The 27,238-nt window shown below is 43.4% G+C and overlaps 1 protein-coding gene across 1 annotated transcript in view; it reads left to right on the top strand.

Annotated features, from left to right (window-relative positions):
* Positions 1-27,238, top strand: part of LOC126473713 (sialin-like) — a 134,110-nt gene that overhangs the window by 4,640 nt on the left and 102,232 nt on the right. Inside the window, exon 2 of the mRNA XM_050100957.1 lies at positions 13,266-13,483. Coding sequence (XP_049956914.1) covers positions 13,266-13,483 — 218 coding nt within the window. The remainder of the gene's footprint in view (positions 1-13,265; positions 13,484-27,238) is intronic.

Genomic DNA, 27,238 nt, shown 5'->3' with positions numbered 1-27,238 from the left:
TCCGTTTTTGACCTCCAAGAAGATTTTCCGAGTTTATTATATGTGATTCATTCCAATGCTCATTCAAACAGATTCAAAATGAGAATAAAACAGACTGAATTAAAGTTTACGTTATTTAATTTTATGTTTGCTGATAAACAGCGTTTCATTAGCTACCTTTCAACTCAACCTAGAAAATTACGTTGCTTTCTCTGACTGGGGTTTGCGCAAAAGTTTTTTTATGCTTGCAAGTAATTTGAACAATTTGTTTCTGTAGATCATTGAGGAAACGTCGGTACCATCATGAGGCCACTGAAATATTTAATTGGCTTTCCTGGAAAACAACTTAATGAATCTGTGTGTAGTATGTAAAGTAGTACTTATATTTACCAATGCTCCTCGTAAATTATGTATGCTAAAGAACGTATCTACATGCAGAAAGCTGTTATAAGAAAAATTTTAATGTTTGTTTCTACTCTACTTCTACGTCACGCTACGGTCACTGCTACTCCTTATTTCTTATATGCGGCACCGCAATTCTACCTTGTTTAGCACTTTATCAGACATATCTACATACAGATAAGAAATTATTCAAATATATTTTTATTAAATAGCCTACAACTTACTATAAAACATGAACTACAACGAATGTTTGGCTGAATGGAGATTCTATCAGGAGTTGAGTGCGTCACGACCACCACACCACTAATGATAACAAAAGGAGGGTCAGCATTGGTCGTTGAAGCAGAAATCGTTGTTTCTGTTGCAAATCGATTCCAATCACTGCGTGACTATCATCAGTGGTAGTATTAAAGCCCATTTGACTGATAAAAAATACAGTAGAACTGCAATATCTGCACAGATCAATGAAGAATACCTTTGGTCTGACAACTATTTTGTTGGTAGGACGGGCTTGAGAAAGGGCTCAAAAGCGAGCTCTGCTGGTTGCCAGTTATTGCTGTTGTAGCCATAATGACACTTTCACTCGACAGCGGAATGTGCACTGATACGAAACTTCCTGGCAGGTTAGAAATGTGTGAAACACTGGGACTCGAGACCGGGACCTTTGCCTTTCACGAACAATTGCTCTACCGACTGAGTTAACGAAGCACGACTCACGAACCATCCTCACAGCTTTACTTCCGCCAATGCGTTATCTCCTACGTTTCCAGTTTGGCACACAGATTTAATCTGGCAGGAAATATCACTGTTGCTGTTGCTGTTTTGGTGACTGCGATGGTGGTGACGGTAGATGTAATGGAGGTGGATGCTACATTTCAGGGCGCACGATGCTGTCTCTGATAAATTGCAGATTTTCATAAGGCACTCTGTTTGAGACTTATATAGATATAAATAAACAATGAACATAATCCTTCAATGTTTAACACAATATCACAACATTGCAATGGCATTTGCTACAAAGAGGTATACGTAAGGTTTCCAAAGAGGTATACGTAAGGTGAAAAAGAAAGCTACTCGCTGCAGTACAGATACTGTTAGATGAGATAAATGTCACTGTCAAATTTTTTTAAGTCGGTACCAAGAGAAGAGTCTCTTATGTGTCGTGATGAAGAGTGGACACGAACATTTTTATCTCTCTTTCTGTTATAACAGTTTAATGAATAAGGCTGTGTTGTGGTTTAATACGAAAGGGAAGTGAAACACAGTACCTGTCTATACAGGGTGTTACAAAAAAGTACGGCCAAGCTTTCAGGAAACATCCCTCACACACAAATAAAGAACAGATGTTATGTGGACATGCGTCCGGAAAAGCTTATGTTAGAGCTCATTTTAGTTTGGTCAGTATGTACTGTACTTCCTCGATTCACCGCCAGTTGGCCCAATTGAAGGAAGGTAATGTTGACTTCGGCGCTTGTGTTGACAAGCGACTCATTGCTCTACAGTACTAGCATCAAGCACACCAGTACATAGCATCAACAAGTTAGTGTTCATCACGAACGTGGTTTTGCAGTCAGTGCAATGTTTACAAATGCGGAGTTGGCAGATGCCCATTTGATGTATGGATTAGCACGGGGCAATAGCCGTGGCGCGGTACGTTTGTATCGAGACAGATTTCCAGAACGAAGGTGTCCCGACAGGAAGACGTTCGAAGCAATTTATCGGCGTCTTAGGGAGCACGGAACATTCCAGCCTATGACTCGCGACTGGGGAAGACCTAGAACGACGAGGACACCTGCAATAGACGAGGCAATTCTTCGTGCAGTTGCCGATAACCCTAATGTCAGCGTCAGAGAAGTTGCTGCTGTACAAGGTAACGTTGATCACGTCACTGTATGGAGAGTGCTACGAGAGAACCAGTTGTTTCCGTACCATGTACAGCGTGTGCAGGCACTATCGGCAGCTGATTGGCCTCCACGGGTACACTTCTGCGAATGGTTCATCCAACAAGGTGTCAATCCTCATTTCAGTGCAAATGTTCTCTTTACGAATGAGGCTTCCTTCCAACGTGATCAAATTGTAAATTTTCACAATCAACATGTGTGGGCTGACGAGAATCCGCACGCAATTGTGCAATCACGTCATCAACACAGATTTTCTGTGAACGTTTGGGCAGGCATTGTTGGTGATGTCTTGACTGGGCCCCATGTTCTTCCACCTACGCTCAATGGAGCACGTTATCATGATTTCATACGGGATACTCTGCCTGTGCTGCTAGAAAATGTGCCTCTACAAGTACGACACAACATGTGGTTCATGCACGATGGAGCTCCTGCACATTTCAGTCGAAGTGTTCGTACGCTTCTTAACAACAGATTCGGTGACCGATGGATTGGTAGAGGCGGACCAATTCCATGGCCTCCACGCTCTTCTGACCTCAACCCTCTTGACTTTTATTTATGGGGGCATTTGAAAGCTCTTGTCTACGCAACCCCGGTACCAAATGTAGAGACTCTTCGTGCTCATATTGTGGACGGCTGTGATACAATACGCCATTCTCCAGTGCTGCATCAGCGCATCAGGGATTCCATGCGACGGAGGGTCGATGCATGTATCCTCGCTAAAGGAGGACATTTTGAAAATTTTCCTGTAACAACGTGTTTGAAGTCACGCTGGTACGTTCTGTTGCTGTGTGTTTCCATTCCATGATTAATATGATTTGAAGAGAAGTAATAAAATGAGCTCTAACATGGAAAGTAAGCGTTTCCGGACACATGTCCACATAACATATTTTCTTTCTTTGTGTATGAGGAATGTTTCCTGAAAGTTTGGCCGTACCTTTTTGTAACACCCTGTATATTTGACAAATAATTTCTCTCACCGCAACGAAATAGAAGTTTCTTTCACTAGGCGACACAGTCAACAGTTAGCAACTTCTACGGCGGCTATATTCGAGACGACCTCGCAGAAGACAGGAGAGGTAAAGTTTCCCACTGAGAAGAAAACACAACTAAGAACATTTACTATTAAGTTTACTAGAAAGCTTATTTCAGAATTGTTTACTGCTGTTTGTTCGGCAACAGGCTGTAAAAGCATTTCATTAAGTTCCATTTACGACTTGACAGATAAAAGTCCCATTTCAGAAAGTATAATTCATTATCCAACCAGCAAGTAGAAAAAACAGAATAGCATTACATATAAGTCTATATCGTTACTCTGTAAATCACACTTAAGTGCCTGGCCGAGGGTTGGTCTAACCTCCATCAGCATAGTTCTCTGTCATTCCACTCCCGAATAGCGCGCGGAAAAAACGAAAGCTGTATCTTTCCATGCGAGCTCTAATTTCCCTTACTTTATTATGATGATCGTTTCTCCTATGTAGGTCGCCGTCAACAAAACGTTTTCGCATATGGAGGAGAAGTTGGTGAATGAAATTTCGTGAGAAGTCCCTGTCGCAACGAGAAACGCCTTTGTTTTAATGATGTTGAAAGGTCTCTGTTGGATTCCTTTCATGTTAATTTCTTAAATCTGTTGTCATTTACGGCATACATGCCAGTTCTAAATTTACTGCTGTGTTTCTGACTCTATCTGGGAGGAGACTGAGCAGTGGAACGTATTACTTTTACACATAATCAAGAACGATCTGTCACACTACTACACTTTGAAACACAGTTTATATGTAATTCATGTCACACAGTCTCATACGGATCCTACATCCGTTTTCTTTTATATACTGTATATGATAAGATACTGCCATCCCCCTTCCCTTCTGTGTGAAAGGATGAATGAGCAAATGTATTTCTAGTCGCATGCTCGATGGTGGCAGACAAGCTGGTCTGCTAGAGAACAGTAGGACCAATGTTGGAACAGGTAGCTACACTTTCTAAAAGCAAAGAGGTTTCTATTCTTGGTATGGTCCTGTCCATCCCTTGTCATGTTGGTATAGGAAGCTGCCTCTCTGGTCACTTCCGTTTTGTATCTGTGAGGCACCCTCGGTAGGGGTCCAGGCCAGTCGGTCAGCAGCGAGCATCTGAAGTGGTAAGATCTCTGGCTAAGCGCGTCTCTGCTAAGTCCGTAGGACAATGGATTTCTTAAGTTCAGCCTAACTGAAAATTTAATCACCTTTATTTCAGGGTTAGATTTAAAATATCTTATGTTATCTTAAATTGCAACACAGTGTAATTTGAGTGTGAAGTTCAGAATATCTTCCAGTAGTTGCTTTGTCACTACTTTGTGAGTAAAGTGGAACCACGTGTTGATGATCCGTAACTCTAACTAAGATCATCAATCTTAAATGCGAATATGCGTGAGATTATAACGTCTCGTCTTGACAATATTTTTCAATATAGCAACTTTTCTTTATGTTCAACCCACGTGGGGTGTACTTTGTGAGACCAGTACCACGTGCTTATACAATTGTTTGACCCATCAGGTTAATAGTAAGACAATAGTAACCAGTTCAAGGTTTTTCTTTTGTAAATTGCGTTTCCACGTAATTTATTTTAATTATCAAAATTGTTGTGGAGTTACGCTCTTTGTGTAAACCAAGTTGACCACGTGAAGCATGTGGTGTAATCATCAAAGTAGCCCTCAGCTATTCATTTCGGGAAGATTTCACAGAGAGTTAGTATGAATTTAGTATACCAGTGTGTGGTAATTTCATGATGGACAGGATTGCGCTACGAACGTAACTTCTTTGGGTGAAAATTGAATTGGTTGGTTGTGGTTAATTTCCTCTTGCATATGTTTCAACGTTCTTTGTGTGTTATTTTATGAATGCAGTGTTGTATGCAGTCTACCAATCTTTGCTCCACATTTGATGTGTTCCGTAAGATTACAAACTCACATTTTCACAATCCTAAATAAGGCACCAGTTTAGTTATGAATCAAGTTTAATATGCTGAAATTTTAACGGAACAATGATCAATGTCAAAATAAATGTCCAAATATAAACTGATTTATTTCTTTTTATTTAAATTCTCTTTATATATATATATATATATATATATATATATATATATATATATATGTATATCATTAGTTGTCGTAAGATGACTATTAAATGATTATAATTAATGTTAGTCTGGTTGGGAATTTGGTAAGCTAGACTGGATACCTGGTGAAACAGTTGCTCAGTAATGCAAGGTTAATTTCCCCACATAGCTCACAGCTTTTAACCCGCTTTTATTGTCTTGAATATCAGCACCGCTTTCAGAACAACTTAATGCATCAACATTACAAGGTCACACACTACATTCTGTATTATGTCCGTAACACTCTCTCACCTATTTCGAGATAATGCAAAACGTGCTGCCCTTCTTTGAGCTTTCTCGATGTACTCCCCTTAGTCCTATCTGGTAAGGATCCCAATCCGCGTAGCAGAACTCCTCAAGAGGACGTACAGGCGCCGTGTATCCAGTCCCTTTAGTAGATCTGTCGTATCTTGTAAGTGTTTTGCCTATAAAACGCAGTCTTTGGTTCGTCTTCACCACAACATTTTCTACGTATTCTTTCCAAATTAAACTGTTAGTAATTGTAATTCCAAGGTACAGTATTTAGTTGAATTTACAGCCTTTAGATTTGACTGAATTATCGTGTAACCGAAGTTTAACCGATCCATTTTAGCACTCATGTGGATGAGCTCAACACTTTTCATTATTTATGGTTAATAGCCAATTTTCGCACCACACAGATAACTTATCTAAAACGTTTTTAGATTTGCTCTCATCTTCTGATGACTTTACTAGCCGACAAACGGCAGCGTTATCTGCAAACAAGCTAAAGGCTAGGCGCAAATTGAGACGCATATAGCACGTGTGACGTGACACGACACTACAGCGCGACACGCACGTGCCGCACGGGTCGCGCGGGTGCAGCGCATATTGCGATGCGTACACCATACATGGCACGCGCCGACTGGCGACGTTCTGCGCTGACAGAACCGAAGCGCGCGCAACCTATTGTCTTTCTCATACGATTTTACGGAAACTATTCACTGAAAATATTTAATATTTTCCTTACTTGTAGCGTTAAATGTCAGCTTCATGGCGAAGTGTCCATCATCTCCCTAATGACCATTCTTATTGTGATGTACACATTTTAGTAAGACACTACGCAAAACTGAAAAAGTTTGCAACGAAAGTTAGGGGTCGCTGTGATTTTGCGTTTGGTGCATATTATACTACACGTTGCTGTGTATGAAATTTAGCTAACATGTTGAATTTTTGTTTAGACTTAGGAGGTCTCTATCTGCCTCCGATCTCGAGAAAATGGATCCAATGTAGCGCGCTCACTTCCGATCTCATGCCCGCGAGGATGAAATACTCGCAACATCTCTTATATCTCCTAAACAGCTCGAGACATCGAAACGAAAGTTTGGCGAATGATAGCACACAAGGAGGAAAGTGTTTTCCGATTCTTAAACACACGGAACTTTCTTATCTATGGCGATATATCATTACTTATACTTCCCTTTTTATTTATTTCACACTGTAATTTTTGAAGAGTTATCGACAGCTAGCGGAAGAATGCTTCAAAAAAAAAAAAAAATGGTTCATATGGCTCTCAGCACAATGGGACTTAACATCTGAGATCATCGGTCCCCTAGACTTAGAACTACTTAAACCTAACTAACCTAAGAACATCACACATATCCATGGCCGAGGCAGGATTCAAACCTGCGACTGTAGCAGCAGTGTGGTTCCGGACTGAAGCGCCTAGATCCGCTCGGCAACAGCGGCCGATTAAGAGCTTCCTAGTATGAAAATAAACAAGAAAGTTCTTATGTCACTGCAAACCGACACTATGAGGCTCTTCGTAAGCTATTGAGCTCTGTGATTGCCAATTACTTGTTTAATGAGGCACTCCATTTCGGAATTCTGTCGCAATAGCTGCTGTGAGATGAGTTTGGCAAATTACACTGTGACAAAGGAAGTACAATTAAACCAGTCACCAAGAGAAATGTGGCCGTTACTCACAATCGGTGATGCTTCTTTGAATGAGAAAAGGTTAACAACTCACACAAAAATAGATTGCCAATTCTGTTGGGATTTTGGTGGAATCCCCGTAAACCATCGTATTTTTAACACTGAGCGTCTGGAATGGAAACTTACCAAAAGATTTTATTCCTTCTCTTGATCTGAGCAGTATTAAAATAATGACGAGCGTTACTTCAGGCGGAATGATAGGCATATACCAGATACTGGTTTTCACCTAAGGCTTGCCAAACTGACAAAGTGTGATCGCGTATAAAATAGTTGTTATTGAGAAAAATAAACAATTGATCTGTTGCATAGCACAGTGGTTAGTGTATTGTCAGCAGCGTAGGATAAAGTGCGCGACAGGAATACATAAGCTAGTCATGTGTACCTTTTGAGCTGGAGTTCGAAAAACATTGTCATGAAAGTAGATCTGCCTTTGTCAGCAGTACATTTCAACAAAATACCGACCATTTTCTTCATTTGTGTAGCCTGTTGTATAATTAGTTTATTAATGCTGATAATGTGCAAGCAACAATTGAAATGCTTTTTCTCAACACAGCGAACAAATTAAAACATTGTTATTTGTGACTGCTTTTCGACTGTTTCTAGCTTGCAGTGGAAATTTGATGTTCACATGCAGGCAGTACACTGTGTCGTATTACGTTACATATCCAAGTAATCACAGTGAGACTTCTATACTTCAGATCTTGGACGCTTTTTACCAGGAGCACAAAGAGATCACACTTGTGGAGATTATCCCTTTCTAAATTTTTGTATCAGATCGTACAGATACGCCAGCCTACTAGGCAGCGAGAAGACAACCTTGTTTTACTTTGCAGCCTTGCTTCTTAATCACATGATTTTATTATATTCCTTGCTTCCTTATTCACTACCCTCTGTCCCTTCTTGCAATCTGAAAACATCGCAAGGGCGTATGATACAATTCCAGCGGCCAAGGGCTCAGGAGTTACTGAAGTATGGATTTTTCTTGACAGAAGAAAAACAAAACAAAACAAAACTATACAGATATAAATAACAGAAAAGTATAATGTACTAACGAAGAAAGCTGGAGCATTTAAATGGCGAAAAACGAAACACTACAAAAAGGCAATATAATTTAGTATATAGTAAGGTAATATTTATCGTATGGGCAATAATACCACTGCTCATATGCGCCGTGCCGATGTGAGCATACGGTACGGCTACTTTTCCGCTCCCCGCCTCAAATTTCCCACGGTGCGGCACGAGAAACTGTGCCACAACCACAACGCCACGCGACCTGGCGCAGGCGCGTGTCGCGTACCAGTCGCTCCGCGTCGCAATTTGGGCGGTCCCATTCGTACCAGTGAAGTTACAAAAATATGCGCTGCGCTGCGTCGCGCCACTCGTGTCTCAGTTTGCGCCTAGCCTAAGACGGTTGTTCAGATTGTCTCCTAAATAGTTTGTATAGATAAGGAACAGCAGAGGGCCTAATACACTACCTTGGGGAACGGTAGAAATCACTTCTGATTCATCCGAAGATTTTCTGTCAGTTATTACGAACTCTCTGACTGGGAATCACGAAATCAGTTTTATAACTGAGATGATATACCGTAAGCACTCAATCTGATTACAAGCCGCTTTTGATAGTGTTCAAATGTGTGTGAAATCTTATGGGACTGAACTGTTAAATTATCCTTAGGACAAACACACACACCCATGCGCGAGGGAGGACTCGAACCTCCGCCGGGACCAGCCGCACAATCCATGACTGCAGCGCTGCAGACCGCTCGGCTAATCCCACCCGGCGCCGCTTTTGAGGTATGGTGTCAAAAGCCTTCAGGAAATCTAGAAACAGGGAACCAATTATAAATCCTTTGTCGATAACACTGATCACTTCGTGTGAATGGACAGCTAGTTATGTTTCACAAGAACCATGGTTTCTAAATCCGTTTTGAATGTGTCAATACACCGTTCCGTTCGAGGTAATTCATAATGTTCGAACACAATGTACCTGTATATATCAAAATCCTACTGCATATCGACGCTGAAGATATGAGCCTGTAATTTAGTGGATTTCTCCTACTGCCTTTCTTGAATAGTGGTGTGACTTGTGCAACTTTCCAGTCCTTAGGTACAGATCTTTCATCGCGTGAGCGGTTGTATATGATTGCTAAGTATATAGCTATTGCATCAGCATACTCTGAAAGGAACTTAACTGGTATACAATCTGTACTGGAAGAATTGCTTTTATTAAGTGCTTGAAGTTGCTTCACTACTCCGCTGGAAGCGCTGTGTTGATGCTGAAGGATCATGTTTTGAAGAATTTTAGTCCGCTGTACTTAAATGTCCAATAAATTTATAGTTCTGAGTTAAGTCTTGAAACTTCTGAATCACACCCTGTATGTTGCAGTCCAAAGTTACTGTGGCTTATGTCGTGGCATGATCAGAGAAAATGACTGTGTGTCCTATCTTGAGGCATGTATAGATTCACCACATCGATAACCGTGAAGGTATGAGAGAGATTTTTACATGGAAAATTATGTGCACTATAGATACTGAGATTCCTTCCAGAACCACAGCTGTCAAGAGGAGACATTACCTGTAAATCGATCAGTGTCAGATTGTAGCAGCAGTAATATTTAATTGTAGTTACACTGGTAAATATGTTCCTGGCTCCCAATATTCTTGTGAGTCTTGTATGTATTTGATGATCTGTAGACAACTTTTGCTGGGTTTAACTGCCAGTGCAATATGGCGATGATAGTTTTTTTGCCACTGAAAGTCTCCTCTGCAGAAAAAAAAGGACAGATAGTGCTCCCACACTGGCAGCAGCAGCAGTTTGACAGATAAATTCAGTGATGGACGGGCTGTCTCATTAGGATTGCTAGAAACAATGCTCCCTGTGCTATTCTGGGAAGCATTGCAACATCTCTCGGCACTGGACCCACGCCTTGGCTATGCGTCATCCCACCAGCAATGGTGCCTAGGTGAACACGCATTTCAACAGGAATTTCTTGGGTGTCAAGTATGAAAGGGATGCCGCCGCCCCGCCGCCTCATGCTTGCGGGGCCTGAATGGACACTGGGCAGCTGATGGCCACGTCGCCACTTTGTGGGGCCCACTGATGCACCTGGACTCCTGCATTGGCATCAGGTGTCGGGTGGTCGTATGTGTCTTTTATTAGCAATCTTTTGTTTAAACTATATTCCATCGATTTCACCGACCATTAGGATTCTGGGAATTAAGAAAAACTACCCCTTACATGTGAAAAATACCAATTTAATTAATTTGCATAATTTTTTATATCAACGTCATGCTAGTGGTACAATAGTTAAGGGGAGGGTGTGTGTGAGTGGGTGACATGGAGCAGAACAGCAGGTTAACTGTAGAACAATAGGTTAATTTGCATAATTTTTATGTAAAACGCCGTACAGTATATTAAGGGGGTGGGTGACAAAGAAGAATGAGCCAGAAATGGCGTTCAAATGCATGTGAAATTCGAAAAGTATTCTAGAAATTTGAGGGAGGACATAACTAATTACTTAATTTGGTATCAAAGGTGGTACAATAGTTTAAGGAAATGGGGGTGACATGGAAAACCACTTAACAAAACAATAGGTTAAGTGCCGTCAAAGGCCCAAACATTATGTTAATACATCCAGAGTATAGTGCCAAACATTAGGCTATGCAACATGTTTGCCCCATGTAATTGCTTCTTACAAGACCTACATGTTTCCAAACAGCAGAGAATGGTGAGCAAGAGAAATCCAATCCCACAAACCGAATTTTTTTATAAATAAACAATATACCCTTGAATTTCCTGTTATGAGATCCTTCCCCTCCACCACCACCAGACCGCCATCTTGGATTACATCACGGAAGGGATGACAGCGCTCTCTGGTGGCAGTACTGTGTACTAGCACAGTTGGACCTTGGGGTGAACACACTTGAAGGCGGTACTGCCTCTAATTGTTTAACTGAAGACTTCTGTCCAGCACATGAAGAGTCCTTTTCCCACCAATCCACAGGAAAAGGTGGCAATTGGATGACTTAGCTTAGTGGAGGTAGCCAAAGTGCCCTTTTTTTCCCGCCATTTTCTTAGTGGAGGTAGCCATGGTGTGTTGCATTGTTCTGATGGAATTTGAACTTACCGCCATTTTCTGGGGGGGGGGGGGGGTTTACCAGTGGGTGAAAGGTTAATTAATTGATCAAGTTAATTAAGTAGTCAATCAAATTAAAAGTGTGAGGGGAGCTATTCCAATAACTCAGAGGTGAAAGTGTACCTGTAGCAGTGAGTGGGGAGGGGGGTTGTGGGAAGGGGAGGGGGTGGGGGGACAATAGGATAAGTGCCTGTTAATCAAAAGGAAATGGGGGTGACATGGAAAACCACGTAATAGAAGAATAGGTTAAGGACCTGTCAATCAAAAGAGAACAACAAGTTTTCCCCTGAGTGCATACTTGCCCGTGATGTAGGCAACCCGCACTAAGAGCCTAGTCCCTCTACTGGCGGTGCCATGTCTGTGGTGTGAGAGCGCGATACGACCCTTGATACGGGCGTCAAATCGCCGCCGCCATCAAAACGGAGCATTCCTGACGTATTTTCTCAGTTGTGGCATCCTGTGCTGTGCTAAGCTGAAATCCAGTTTACTAGCTTTTTGTGCGAACTTGTTTCCACTGCCTCTTTGACAACTGAGTCCCAGGAACCATTGACTCTCCATAGCTTCTTCGTTCTTTCAAATTCGAACGCATGTCTTTCGTTGATGCTATGCTCTGCTGCTGCGGACTTGTCTGTCTTTCCTCATCGTATGTTCCTGATGTGCTACGGACAGCACTGTGAGTCACATCACTGTGTCTGCCCAATGTACTGCGTTCACACGTAATGTAGTTTTTGTTGAGTTCGCCTGGCTGTCATTTCGTAAGTATGCGATTTATTCGAAAGACGAGGCTGCTGAGTTCGTGCTTGTTACTACTAGCACCTCGTACTCTGATGAGCATAAACATTACGCTTACTGCTTACTGCGAGACTGAATGCCCCTTGATGGCGTTAGGGGCGCGTAACGCAGTAAGGTAAGCATATGAGTAGGTCAACGATGAATTGGATATCATTATAGCTAGAATACGAAGTGGGAAAAATCCACAGACATAAACTACTTTGACAAAGGCAGATTATTAGGGCTCAGAGCCTGGGAACTAGTGTCTCGTGAAAGGCGATGCTGGACGGCTTTCTGCGTGGTACCGCAGCGAGAATCTACAGAAACTGGTTGATGGACAGTGAAACCGAGAGTATACCACAAGGTGTTAGCTGTCCACGCCTCATCAAAGAACGTGGAGGATGGAGGCCCGTTCCCTCTATAAAGCGCGACAGCCGGCGATCTGTGGAAGATCTCGCGACAGAATACAAATTTCGTGCAGGCGCGATTGCTTCGGAGCACATTCGCATGCACTTCCTTGGGGCCTGTGGTAGTGATCGAAGGCACCTTGGCAGCTGGGGACTACGCAAACATGACTGCCGATCGCTTGCATCCCTTCGTGCTTGACGTCTTCCCCGACGACGATGGCAATTTCCAGCAGTGTAACTGAACGTGTCACAAGACCGGAATCGTGCTACTGTGGTTTTAGGAGTATGATAGCTCACGATGTCTTGGTCACCAAATTCGCCTACTGTGAACACGGTGGCATATATATCGGGGACGTCAGCTTCGTGCCGCAAACCACTGGCCTGTCAGTTAAAGGAATTGCGTGACCCAGCTGCTACATACTTCGGAAATCTACCAAGGGCTTGTCGAATCAATGCCGCGCAAAATCGATGCTGTATTGCGTTCCACAGGTGAAATAATACGCTGTTAAGCAGGTGGTTATAGAGTTGTAGTTAATCGATGAATATTTCTAGTCCGCTATGTCCAATGGAAGTATATCTGTGTGCAGGCCTGTGGAAGAGCCGCTATACTCTGGCGCTTCTGTGCATGCTGGGACTTGCTGTAAAATACGCGATACGCGTCAACATCTCCGTGGCCATTGTGGACATGGTCAACCAGACGGCCCTCCTAGAAAGCGGCGGCAGCGGCAACGACAGCGACTACGTGGCTGACGACCCACTCGCGTGTCCTGGAGAGCTGGCTGCGGAGGGCGCTGACTCACGCAAGGTGAGTCCCACAAGCCGTCAGAGTCAAGAATCGCCGTTGTCGTCAGCAGAGCCGATGAGATTTTAACATTTTAGTTTCAGACATGTATCTATCCTTTCGTTTGTAGTCCAGTGTGTTCATAAGTAAGTTTTACCAGTTTAGAATTTAGTTACGCTAGATAATAAGGACTGAAAAGCTTTCTACTTAATTTCCTCATTCAGAGAAGTTAATGTGACTGCCTTTAGTGGCGCGGAAAGTGCGCAGTCTGCATTCGGTTTCTTTCCTCGAGCCATCAAGGATTTCCATTGGGAGATTGTGGTGACCACCGAGTCGAAGCATCTCGTCCAGCCCACCTACTCGGAAACTCTGCACCCAGAAATTGTATGTTTAGAGGCCATTGAGGTTACTTCAGATTGTAGATGGTCCGGTAGTGTGACTAAAACTTTTGTAACATGAATAAAATCTTCTGGTTTTCAAGCCGAGTCAATTTGAATAAAAATCTCGAGCTTTCGTTGTCTGTCTCCGCCATCGTCGTGAATAAAACCACTAACTGCCGGTGCTAGCACGGTTTCCCGCTTACACACGGTGGTCCATTGATCGTGGCCGGGCCAAATATTTCACTAAATAAGCGTCAAAGGAAAAAACTACAAAGAACGAAACTTGTCTACCTTGAAGGGGGAAACCAGACGGAGCTATGGTTGGCCCGCTAGATGGCGCTGCCATAGGTCAAACGGATATCAACTGCGTTTTTTAAAATAGTAACCCCCATTTTTATTACATATTCGTGTAGTACGTAAAGAAATACGAATGTTTTAGTTGGACCACTTTTTTCTCTTTGTGATAGATGGCGCTGTAATAGTCACAAGCATATGGCTCACAATTTTAGACGAACAGTTGGTAACAGGTAGGTTTTTTAAATTAAAATACAGGTCGTTGGTACGTTTGAACATTTTATTTCGGTTGTTCCTATGTGATACATGTACCTTTGTTAACTTATCATTTCTGAGAACGCATGCTGTTACGGCATGATTACCTGTAAGTACCACATTAATGCAATAAATGCTCAAAATGATGTCCGTCAACCTCAATGCATTTGGCAATACGTGTAACGACATTCCTCTCAACAGCGAGTAGTTCGCCTTCCGTAATGTTCGCACATGCATTGATGATGCGCTGACGCATGTTGTTAGGCGTTGTCGGTGGATCACGATAGCAAATATCCTTCAACTTTCCCCACAGAAAGAAATCCGGGGACGTCAGATCCGGTGAACGTGCGGGCCATGGTATGGTGCTTCGACGACCAATCCACCTGTCATGAAATATGCTATTCAATACCGCTTCAACCGCACGCGAGCTATGTGCCGGTCATCCATCATGTTGGAAGTACATCGCCATTCTGTCATGCAGTGAAACATCTTGTAGTAACATCGGTAGAACATTACGTAGTAAATCAGCATACATTGCACCATTTAGATTGCTATCGATAAAATGGGGGCCAATTATCCTTCCTCCCATAATGCCGCACGATACATTAACCCGTCAAGGTCGCTGATGTTCCACTTGTCGCAGCCATCGTGGATTTTCCCGTTGCCCAATAGTGCATATTACGCCGGTTTACGTTACCGCTGTTGGTGAATGACGCTTGGTCGCTAAATAGAACGCGTGCAAAAACTCTGTCATTGACCCGTAATTTCTCTTCTGCTCAGTGGCAGAACTGTACACGACGTTCAAAGTTGTCGCCATGCAACTCCTGGTCGCAATTTATCTGCTACTGATGTTTGGATTAGCCGCGACAGCATCTAAAAGACCTACTTGCGTATCATCATTTGTTGCAGGTCGTGGTTGACGTTTCACATGTGGCTGAACACTTCCTGTTTCCTTAAGTAACGTAACTATCCGGCGAACGGTCCGGACGCTTGGATGATGTCGTCCAGGATACCGAGCGCACTCCCGTTGGGAATTTTGATCACAATAGCCATACATCAACACGATATCGACATTTTCCGCAATTGGTAAACGGTCCATTTTAACACGGGTAATGTATCAGGAAGCAAATATCGTCCGCACTGGCGGAATGTTATGTGATACCACGTACTTATATGTTTTTGACTATTACAGCCCCACCTATCACAAAGCGAAAAATGGGGTCCAAATACAACATTCATATTTTTTTTACGTACTACACGAATATGTAATAAAAATGGGGGTTCCTGTTCAAAAAAACGCAGTTGATATCCGTGTGACCTATGGCAGCACCATCTAGCGGGCCAACCATAGCGCCATCTGGCTTCCCCCTTCAAGCTAGATAAGTTTCGTTCTTTGTATTTTTTTCGTTGGACGCTTGTTTCGTGAGATATTTGACACGGTCACGATCAATAGACCACTCTGTGTAGCCAGGATTGCAGCCCTTGGCACTAGTCAGAGAGGACCGGAACGACGCGGAACGACGCGTGCGCTAAAGGTGATTTGGGCAGCTCATAGCAGTTCCGACCCGTCGCGGGACCGGGCCAAAGAGATATACGGGTCCAGCAACATATTTATGACGTTACAGAAGTCAGCTTGTTCGCTACACTTCGTGAACGGGCGGCTTCGTGCAGATCCCACGACAAGTCAATATTTCATTGAAAAGGTATCCATTAAAGGTCTTAATTTCGTTGTGTGTTTTCGAGAACGTGTATGAATTTAAACTTTTTTTTTTTTTTTTTTTTTTTTTTTTTTTTTTTTTTTTTTTTTGTCATCAGTCTACTGACTGATTTGATGCGGCCCGCCACAAATTCCTTTCCTGTGCTAACCTCTTCATCTCGGAGTAGTACTTGCAACCTACTTCCTCAATTATTTATTATTTACTTGACGTATTCCAATCTCTGTCTTCCTCTACAGTTTTTGCCCTCTACAGCTCCCTCTAGTACCATGGAAGTCATTCCCTCATGTCTTAGCATATGTCCTATAATCCTGTCCCTTCTCCTTATCAGTGTTTTCCACATATTCCTTTCCTCTCCGGTTCTGCGTAGAACCTCCTCATTCCTTACCTTATCAGTCTACCAAATTTTCAACATTCGTCTATAGCACCACATCTCAAATGCTTCGATTCTCTTCTGTTCCGGTTTTCCCACAGTCCATGTGTCACTACCATACAATGCTGTACTCCAGACGTACATCCTCAGAAATTTCTTCCTCAAATTAAGGCTGGTATTTGATATTAGTAGACTTCTCTTGGCCAGAAATGCCTTTTTTGCCATAGAGAGCCTGCTTTTGATGTCCTCCTTGCTCCGTCCGTCGTTGGTTATTTTACTGCCTAGGTAGCAGAATTCCTTAACTTCATTGACTTCGTGACCATCAATCCTGATGTTAAGTTTCTCGCTGTTCTCATTTCTACTACTTCTCATTACCTTCGTCTTTCTCCGATTTACTCTCAAACCATACTGTGTACTCATTAGACTGTTCATTCCGTTCAGCAGATCATTTAATTCTTCTTCACTTTCACTCAGGATAGCAATGTCATCAGCGAATCGTATCATTGATATCCTTTCACCTTGTATTTTAATTCCACTCCTGAACCTTTCTTTTATTTCCATCATTGCTTCCTCGATGTAGAGATTGAAGAGTAGGGGCGAAAGGCTACAGCCTTGTCTTACACCCTTCTTAATACGAGCACTTCGTTCTTGATCGTCCACTCTTATTATTCCCTCTTGGTTGTTGTACATATTGTATATGACCCGTCTCTCCCTATAGCTTACCCCTACTTTTTTCAGAATCTCGAACAGCTTGCACCATTTTATGTTGTCGAACGCTTTTTCTAGGTCAACAAATCCTATGAAAGTGTCTTGATTTTTCTTTAGCCTTGCTTCCATTATTAGCCGTAACGTCAGAATTGCCTCTGTCGTCCCTTTACTTTTCCTAAAGCCAAACTGATCGTCACCTAGCGCATTCTCAATTTTCTTTTCCACTCTTCTGTATATTATTCTTGTAAGCACCTTCGATACAGTCAAGAATTATTATTAAACTCGTGTGAAATACTTACTCGCCTCCCGCCGGAGATGGTTGCTGGCACTCGTAAGACCTGCACTGTCACGTACGCGTCACAGCCTGTCTTTATCATGGGGCTTGTCGCGGGACCGAGTAACGTCATTTGGCGCGAGGGACTGGCGCCACGTTTCAAACTGTCGAGGCTCCCGCCCCCCTACAAGTGTCAAGCATCCGTCGCTGTTTCCTTTCGACATCTAAAGCCCGCCTCCATGCCCCGCTAAGTGTGTACACCTGGCCTCTGTTAAAATTGTTACCGTTTATTCTAATCTCAGCTGCCTCTTGTACAACGGAATCACAATATGCTGACGCATTAATAGATGCTGCGAAGCCGGCCTCTGTGACCGAGCGGTTCTAGGCGCTTCAGTCCGGAACCGCGCTGCTGCTACGGTCGCCTCGGGCATGGGTGTGTGTGGTGTCCTTAGGTTTCTTAGGATTTAGTAGTTCTAAGCCTAGGGAACTGATGACCTCAGATGTTAAGTGCTTGGAGCAATTTGAATCATTTTTTTAGATTCTGCGGCCTTCGCAGGGGACTCCATACGCACCAGGCACACTAAGAGTTATGTCGTCTTTAACAAGACGCAGCGCATCTCGTATCTCGGGGGCGAGCCAGAACACTGCTCTCAGTCCATTTGTCTGCAGCAAACGTCCTAACTTTATGCTCGTTGCCCCAGAGTACGGCAGGAAAGCAGCTGCTTTGGCCTCTTCTGCCGATTGAAAAGGTATCTTTCTTCGGTAGCACCAGCGCGGGATTAGCCGAGCGGTCATGGACTGTGCGGCTGGTCCTGGCGGAGGTTCGAGTCCTCCCTCGGGCATGGGTGTGTGTGTTTGTCCTTAGGATAATTTAGGTTAAGTAGTATGTAAGCTTAGGGACTGATGACCTTAGCAGTTAAGTCCCATAAGATTTTGACACACTTTTTTTTTCGGTAGCACCTGAAATCTTGCTATTACCATTCTCTCTGAACACGTGCCTCAAGTGCTGCAGTTCAGACTGTAGGTGATCTTCGTCAGAAATAATTTTCTTTCTGTGTACTAACGTGTTCAGGACCGCTTTCTTGTGGGTGGTGAAAACTATTGCCGTTCAATTCTGTCCGCTGCAGCAGTTCTCTAATGTCTTGTATAACTACAGCAAAGCGGGAAACTATCTTCTTATCCCGGCAGCGTTGCAAAAATGCTAAAGGGTTCAGCAAATGTGATTTCCGTAGTTTTTTCAGCAGTCTGACGCTACGCATTACATCCTCACCGTAGGGGACACATATGTGGCTATATAAGCAGAGAGCCGTGCCAACCCTGGCAGTCAGTGGTTGACAACTATGGCGATCGAAAGTTCGAGATTTTTATTCGAACTGACGCGGCCTGAAAACCGAGAAGATTTTATTTAGACATTCCACCACGGAAGACTCCGAGGACACATATTTTGACTTTTTGAAGCGGACACATCACGCCATAGCGAGTCAGCGAAATGGAAGAAAAGGTATGAGCTTGATCATAATGCAAGAAATCTATTCGATTATCATCCAATTTTGTCATCAACCGCGTTGCCATTCTATTGGGGTTTGGTTGGATGAAGCCACGGCAGCACAACAGTGTGCGAGTTTGTCTAAGACAATGTCTAAGTAATATAAAAAGTTTGACAGCTTGACTCACGGGTGCACTGAAGTGGAGAATGATAGGACCCGTAGAACAATTGTTGCTCTCTCCAGCAAGGAACTGGACGACGGCTCTGTGGCAGCGTTAGAATAAAGGCCTTAATTTTTCACCAGCCCCGCGGCAGCTGCCAATTCTGGATATTATAAATAGATTAGAGCAGCACATTTGACAAATCCCGCACGACGAAGTTGAGAACGTCAGACTAACCACCGGCCGGCCATGTATTGACGAAACCTAAGCCACCGAAATCTAATATTAGCGAGGAGGAATAACGTGGCATAAGCATATCGCATGAGGATGAGGGCTCGGTTGTCTTACCAGCCGACAAAGGAAATGCCACCGTGGTTCTGAACACTGAGGACTACCACCTGAAGGTGCTGAATTTATTAGATGACGCATACTAAAAACTTAGTCGCGATCTGATACGAGACATCGTCAGCAAGACAGGGAAGTTATTAAAGGAATAGGTGAAGAAATTAATGCCTTGTGTTGCCAGAACTCCCAGCTTTGTGGATTGCCGAATATAAATGAGGAAAATGACGTTCTTAGGCCCATTGTTAGTGCAAACAGTTCGCCCGCCTACAGACTGGCAAAACATCTTGCAGTATTATTAGCGCCAAACTGGGACTTTGTGAACAACACGTTGTAAACTCGCAGACATTTAATGAAACACTCAAGAAAATTAAAATAGGCCGAAATAATGTAATAATTAGTCTGGACGTTGTGTCACTTTTTAGGAGGGTGCCGGTGCGACATGCTGGATGTTCTGGCCCAACGGTTTCCACCTGGTATCGTCAAGTTGTTCCATCATATTCTAACAACAGCGTAGTTCTTGTACCATGACGAATATTATGAAATGAAAGATGGCGCAGCGATGGAATCACCACTGTATCCAGCAGTCGAGAATTTCTTCATGTAACACTTTGAGGAGCAGGCGTTGAACTCTGCGGCGCTCGTCGACCTTGCTTCCTAAGCTATGTTGATCACACCGCCCTGACATGTCCTCATAGTGAAAATGCACCGCAACAACTCGTCGATCACATGAATGGCGTCTATCCAAACAGTAAATTTACCATGAGATCGAGAAGGATGGCACCCTACCATTCCAGGACGCTTTAGTTGAGCAGAAGGTGGAACGCCAGATTGGTCATTCAGTGTATAGGAAACCGATGCACAATGATCGGTACTTGAACAGGGATAGTTTTCACCACCATGTACACAAGAAAGCGGTGCTGAACACGTTGGTAAACAGAACAAAATGATTTCTGACGACGATCACCTACAGTCTGAATTGCAGCACTTGAAACATGCGTTCAGAAAGAATGGTTATAGCAAGAGAGACATTGCAAATGATTTCAGGTGCTACCGAAGAAGTGCGACGGATTTTTTTTTTTTTTTTACGTGCGTGCGTGCGATGCACCAATTGCGACGGATTATACGTTGCTGCTGCTGCAATGCAATTTCTTTTATAATTTTTGTTCACCTACCTCTTTACAGCGGTAGATCTTCGCACGTAAACTCCTGACTGCAGCTACTTACGAGATCACACAAAAGCAGTGTTGAGGAAACTGTAACCTCATAGCTACACGCCGGAGGCCGCATTAAGTAAAATTTGGTGAAAATTGTCTATGTACTTTAAAGAAATGATTCGGAAAGGGGATGTCACTCGTACTTTAAACATGAAGTTCAAATTTAAACCTTCAATAGATCTTTATTGCCGTTAAGCAAGATCATCAGCCCACATTTACGAAAATTACTAAAGTTTCAGCTCACAGTTATCACCATACCTAAAACAGCCAGAGGTTTTACCTTCCCAAATTCCGAAACCAATTACTTGTAACACAGTCAATGATCGACCAATTACTTCTGCACACGATATTCAGTTGTTGTCTTTAGTTAAAGATTTTTTGCTCGCCATAAGAATATACTCAGTATTGCCACGCTATATAATTCAAAGTTCACTCGCGATTTTCGTCGGAACGAATTATCACAACACTCTAAAGTTTTCATAAACAGTTTCTGGTCACAACCAGATACCATTAACACTGGACCATAACGTGGAAGTCATCCCAAGACTTCATCTTACACATGATGCGAAAAGTCACATCCAGCACAACCGCCTCCAATCACAGCTAGCTCGCGACTCCCTTCTCACTCTCCCACACTCAAAACTATATCTCCTCGCTAGGCGGTCAACCGTCTCTCTTCTCATTGGCTGTCAGCACTTACGACCAATGAGAACTCACTTCTAGGGCGCGGCTCGCGTCAAAATCTAGCAAGCACCAACCACTTCTCTAGGCTCATTGACGTCATCAAATTAAGTAACAGAAAGCTCTCTAATTAAATAAACAAAACAAAATGAACTATAAGCTTTACTCTACATCTGGAAATTTATTATGTAGTCGTGAATGTTCTGGCTGTCTTATACATAAGCATACATACTTGGACATCCGACATTCACTAGTAGGGGAACACTAGTGGATTCTTTCCCACGTTACAGAGTTGGAACACTTGACAGTTCCTGTAGAGAATTACATGAATGATTTTTAATAATGCCGAACGTCTCACATACTCTCATGCATGGATTCTCATTCACATGCATCCTAACACACAATACACATGTTTACTTAGAATTCTCGAAATTATTATTATAGAAAAGTCACAGAGGTTTTCTGAAACTAAAAACTTTCCAAATTTATATGTGAACATTGAAAGTGTTATCAGATCATCGTACATAGTCACTGAAGGTGAACTATTACATCACTGTATTTATTTAAATTCTTGACTGTCGGAAAATCACGTTATTTTTTTTTTTTTTTTTTGGAATTTTACAAACTTCCAAAATACAACTATTTTTGATCCCAGACTTTGACATATTGTTTGTTTCCACAACAGAAGGATGTACGTCAAATATGACGTTCCTCAGGTTATTTCTTTTTTAATTATTAATATTTTTAGTTTCGTATAATGTAAGTGGCCTGCCAGCGCTACTCCACTGCTTTCACACACACAGCTGCAACAGATGGTCGTGACGTCAGTCTGCAGGACACAACTCGTCCGTTACTGACAATATAATACTCTACCGGCTTACATCGCAGCCCACATACATTCTGAAGTAAAGCTTTTAATAGACAAATGGGCGATCGCACACTAGTTGCGACGCCACAGAAGGACGCCTTGTGAGTTGGCAGAAGAGGTCAAGCTGGCTCCTGTCATACTGTGGGGAAACAAGCAGCGAGTTAGGACGTTTGCTGCAGAGACATGTCTGAGACCAGTGGGAAGACACACAGCAGCGTCTGTAACGGTTACTTGGTGAGTGTATTACGACTACAGGAAAAAAAGTCACTCACAATGCAAAGGGACTCTCACGAGCAATTTAAAAAATGGTTCAAATGGCTCTGAGCACTATGACTTAACTTCTGAGGTCATCAGTCCCATAGAACTTAGAACTACTTAAGCCTAACTAACCTAAGGACACCACACACATCCATTCCCGAGGCAGGATTCGAACCTGCGACCGTAGCGGTCGCGTGGTTCCAGAATGTAGCGCTTAGAACCGCTCGGCCACTCTGGCCGGCGAGAAATTTAATTAATTAGTGTATCTGTTCGATACCAATGACGTGCTTCTAGGTGGGTGGAAGCGAGGGCGAGAGTATCACGGGTATGAGTCATGAGATAGAGCTGTAATCAGACTGTTTTCTTTGCGGTGAGATCTTTTAATGGAATTTCAGTCTCCCACGTACACGGGGTGAGATGATTATCGTAATAAATTCAGATGTATTATCGAATTTATAAAGTGATATGTAGTATAAACCTGATATTTACAACTTCTCCGTGCTGTTACCTTGTGAAACTTTGTTTGAGATATTTGTTTACTTTAAGAGAGAGTTTGAAAGTGAGGAATCATCCTGTGACAGAGACAGAGCATCCTCTTAGCACTCCATCATGAACCAAAAATGAGTTTAATATCTAGTCCTTTGATGCGAAAATATTTAGAGGAAATATAGCTTATGCCTTTGTGCTGTACAGGATTTTCACAACAAGTAACGATAGTTTAGCGACGTGAAAACGCGTGTATGGTCTGATTTCTTCGAAAATAACTCGTATGAAAGGGAATAAATCTAAATTTCACATGAGAAATTCGAAGTATATTGACAAAAGAACATTCCCGTTTCGGATTTTTTAAACTGGGGACTTTATGTCAGAGGTGGAGCCACAGTCAGCGGCAGTGACAGTGGGAAGTAGAGGCTTAAGAAGGATGTGAGAGCCATGGCTTCCCGGATGGGCAGCTTTTCAGGTACACAATAAACTCGGTAGATGGCGCTGGACTAGACTGGACGTGACTGATCAATTTTAGTTTCATCTTGAGACACAATGTCCAGGTAAGTTAATGAGCACTACATTCGTAAAACGTATCATACGCTACATTTCCCATGTTGCTGTTGGCTAGTGTGTGATTTGTGCTTTTTTTGTGTCGCTACCCTCTGCCGTCGCCGCCGCCGCCGCCGCCACCGCCGCTGCCGCCAGAGACCGCTCCCTTAGCCGCCGCCTTTCGTTGCCTAGCGCTGCTTGGATGCGCTGCCTGTCGCCTAGCCTGTCGCCGCCTGCTGCCCACCGCTGCTACCTGCCGCTGTTGCGTCGTCGCCGCCATCAGCTGCCCTACGCCGCTGCCGGAAGTCGTCGCCCTCCTGGAGATGCCTGATGCCACCTTTACCTTTATTTCATCCATGTCCTCGTCCCAGTTTCCATCGCCGTCCTCGTCTCTGTGTTTGTCGTCTTCGTCTGCCTTTCCTGCACTGCCGTTCGTCACACCTTCGTCCCCTTCATACCCCGGCGACATTCGTCGCCAATAGTCTCCCCCTCCTCTCCCATCGTCCCGACGCCGCGCCATGGATACTCCCACAACCGCCATTATTTACACCTCCCATTCCCCAGTCTCCACCATTACACTCTGGAGCTTTTCTACAGGCCCCCCCCGACCGATGTCCAGCCCTCTCTCCTTACAGTCTCCTACAGTTCTTCCACCTCCTCTCCTGTGCATCCTCAACTCTCCCAGACCACCTCCCCACGTGCCAGTTGCGCTGCCAACTGTCTCCTGAGCTGTGTGTGGCTCATGTTCCTGCCATAATGTATTTTACACCTTGTTTTTAACGTACTACCACCTCACTATGTTAATTTAAATTACAGGTGTCACTGAGTTTTTGCTTTGCCTGACCGTGAGCGGCACTAGCAGCACATATCAATATATCCCCTCTCGTAGTATCTTTGCTCGACTGCTATTATTTCCCGGTCATTGTCTGTCGTAAGCCAGTTCAGGTCGCGAGGTCGGGCTGCCAGTCAGTTGGAACACATCTGGAGCGTATTCCGGACCTGCCAGTCAGGGAGTTGCAATGCGGCAATAGTGCAGTCATGTTGGAGCAGTGAGCTCTGCGTCGACATGGCTCCCTCGACCGTTGCCGCCACGCATCACTTAAGCCAGGCCACAGTCTTGGTGGATTGTCGGTTGGTCGTCCTACTGGACGACGTGTTTTGGCTAGCTAATCGTCCATGAGTCGGCTGTTTGTGTGTGCATCGATTCCCGCTTTGTCTCTGTGAGTGCTTAGCTAATGTTGGGTATCGTTCAGGTCTTCGTGCAAGTGTTTGTCAGGTTGTGTGTGTGTGGTTGGCGTTATTTCCACTGACCTCTATTTTAGATATTGTCGGCATTCTGAGGGTAGTCGGTCGCTTGGTGCGGTGGAATTAACTATATTGGTTACTACAATTCAAGCGCACCAGCGGAATTTTCTGCCTTGTGGCCATTAATGTACTGGTTACCTGCCCTGGCCACTGACATAAATTCAGGCAGTGTTCCTTTTTGGTGAAGTTAACTATATTGCCTTATTTCAAATTCAAGTGTACCAGCGGAATTTTCTGCCTTGTGGCCGTTAGTGTTCCGGTTACCTGCCCTGGCCACTAACGTAATTTCAGGCAGCGTCCTTTCCTCAACAGTTGTCACTGTCCAACATGGCGTGTGGTTTTGACAGCTTAATACATATTTCATTGTGGATAATCACATCCGTAACAGTTTTGTCTTTGAGGTTTTATGTACTGATTGGTGGCTAGCAAGTCGTTTGGTTGGTCAAACCGTGACTGTCTCGTGGTTGGGTTACTGACAGATCAAGTGTAGTTGGGTTCACCACCTGTCTCACCTCAGAGAACATTAATGTTTCGAGGGCAGGCCCACATCCCCTGGAGGTGTCTGAGTGCTGTTGGCTATACCGTCCTTTTCATGGGTGTTTAATGGTCTGTTGGTAATCTATTATTGCCAATGCTTTAAAAGTAAAAAATTTTTATTGTGTTTTCTGTAAATCAATTTATGTAAATCAATTGTGGGCCCTGAGCCGCTTAAAACCTTATTCTTAAATTTAGTTAATGTCATTGCGTTGCTTTTTCATTTAGTGTGCGTTTCCCCATTGAAAACTTAAGGGTTTAGGTATTTTTGAGTTTTTGGAAAATCAACTGTGGGCCTTCAGCCGCTTAAAGCCTTATTCTCAAAATTTCTCCTTAAGCGTAGACATTGCGGCCTTCTGCCTTAAAAGAAAATTTTAAAATATATTACCATGTAATATATTTTTATTTTAAAATTTAGAAATTATTTGTGGCCTTCAGTCGTTTGTATTGCACCTTGTATATGTTTGTTCTATCCACTTTTGCCTTGAGGCTTCTCGCCTAGCTCTGATTATATATATATATATAGTGTTTTATTTGCAATTTTAACTGCATGTCTTCAGTCACTTGAAATTTATATTCTTGCTTTTAAGATTTCTTGTTGTGAGGCCTTCAGCTGTGAAAGAATTGGATTTTGAAACTTGTAGTTGTAAAGTTTTGGTTTAAAGGTGTTATTAAATTACAATAAATTACAATTTTGAAGTGAAACTGACCGACACCTTATTTACTCCTTTCCACAATCCTAATCACCTGTTCTGCCAAGCGGGTTTAGCAGGCGTCTCATCCCCCTCTCCCCAGTTGCCATAAGCCCCAACTCATGCATTGCCTACACAGGTCATCACCCACCAGGCCACCATCGCCATGCCCAACGATTCGCCACCACCACCACAATTAGGACCTGCCCCACATCATCTCCTACTCAACACCACCCCTTGACCTCCTCCCCACCCATCCTCACCAAAAAGCGTCTCCAAATGCCCCAGTGTGGACCCTGCTCCTACCTCCTCTACCAGAAAACTGCAGACAAATCCTGACCCTTCTGACCCCATGGACATTACTACTCCTCCCACCTCCCAACCCTCTGTTGTGTACACCTTCCTCCTCTCTCATCCTGACTCAAAATTCCTCAAAGCCTACACCCTTGCCCTTGAGATCAGAAAGTACATCCACAACATCACCTTCTCCAAACTTATCCCTTGCAAAGAATCCATCCTTATTAAGTCTCTCAATCCCACCTTCCACACAGACTTTCTCTGGAAGATCCCTCACATCAACTTTGGCATCCATGCGACCCTCACACTCTTCCATACCCCATCCTCTCCCCATCACCCACAACCCACTTGCCATCCTCTGACTATCACTACCATGATCATGAATCTGAACCCCGAAGTCGTGGCAGAGGTGTTGGTGGAACTAAATACCAATCCTGACCTCGACGTCTGCTCCACCCATTGCATCTACACCAACTCTGGCCCCACATTCCTTATGACAGTTTTTACTGTATCTTTCTCTTCCATTGACCTCCTTCTCACTAAGGGAGCCCTCATCTAAAACGTCCACCATAAAGCTGGCTTAACTCCATACCCCCCCCCCCCCCCCCTCAGTGTGTCAGAAGTGTCTTGTCTACAATGACCACCTCACCTCCATCTGCAAAAATCCCCCCATCTCCCCTCACTGCAAAGTCGTACATATCCTTAAACAATGTCCTAACCTCACCTTTCCTCCTTTCTGCAACACCTACTCTGAAGTTACAATTTTCTGGGTTGTTAGGCCACATCATATTTCCTTGTAAAAAAAGATCCCAGCAGACGGGTAGAAATGTCGATTATTTTAGAAGGAAATATGATGCAGCCTAACAGCCAGAAGATTTTAACTTTAGTGACAATGGCCACAAAA

The sequence above is a fragment of the Schistocerca serialis genome, chromosome 4 (genome assembly GCF_023864345.2).
Source record: "Schistocerca serialis cubense isolate TAMUIC-IGC-003099 chromosome 4, iqSchSeri2.2, whole genome shotgun sequence".
Taxonomy (NCBI): Eukaryota; Metazoa; Arthropoda; class Insecta; order Orthoptera; family Acrididae; genus Schistocerca; species Schistocerca serialis.
The sequence above is the reverse complement of the archived record's forward strand: the minus strand, read 5'-3'. Positions and strand labels throughout refer to the sequence as shown.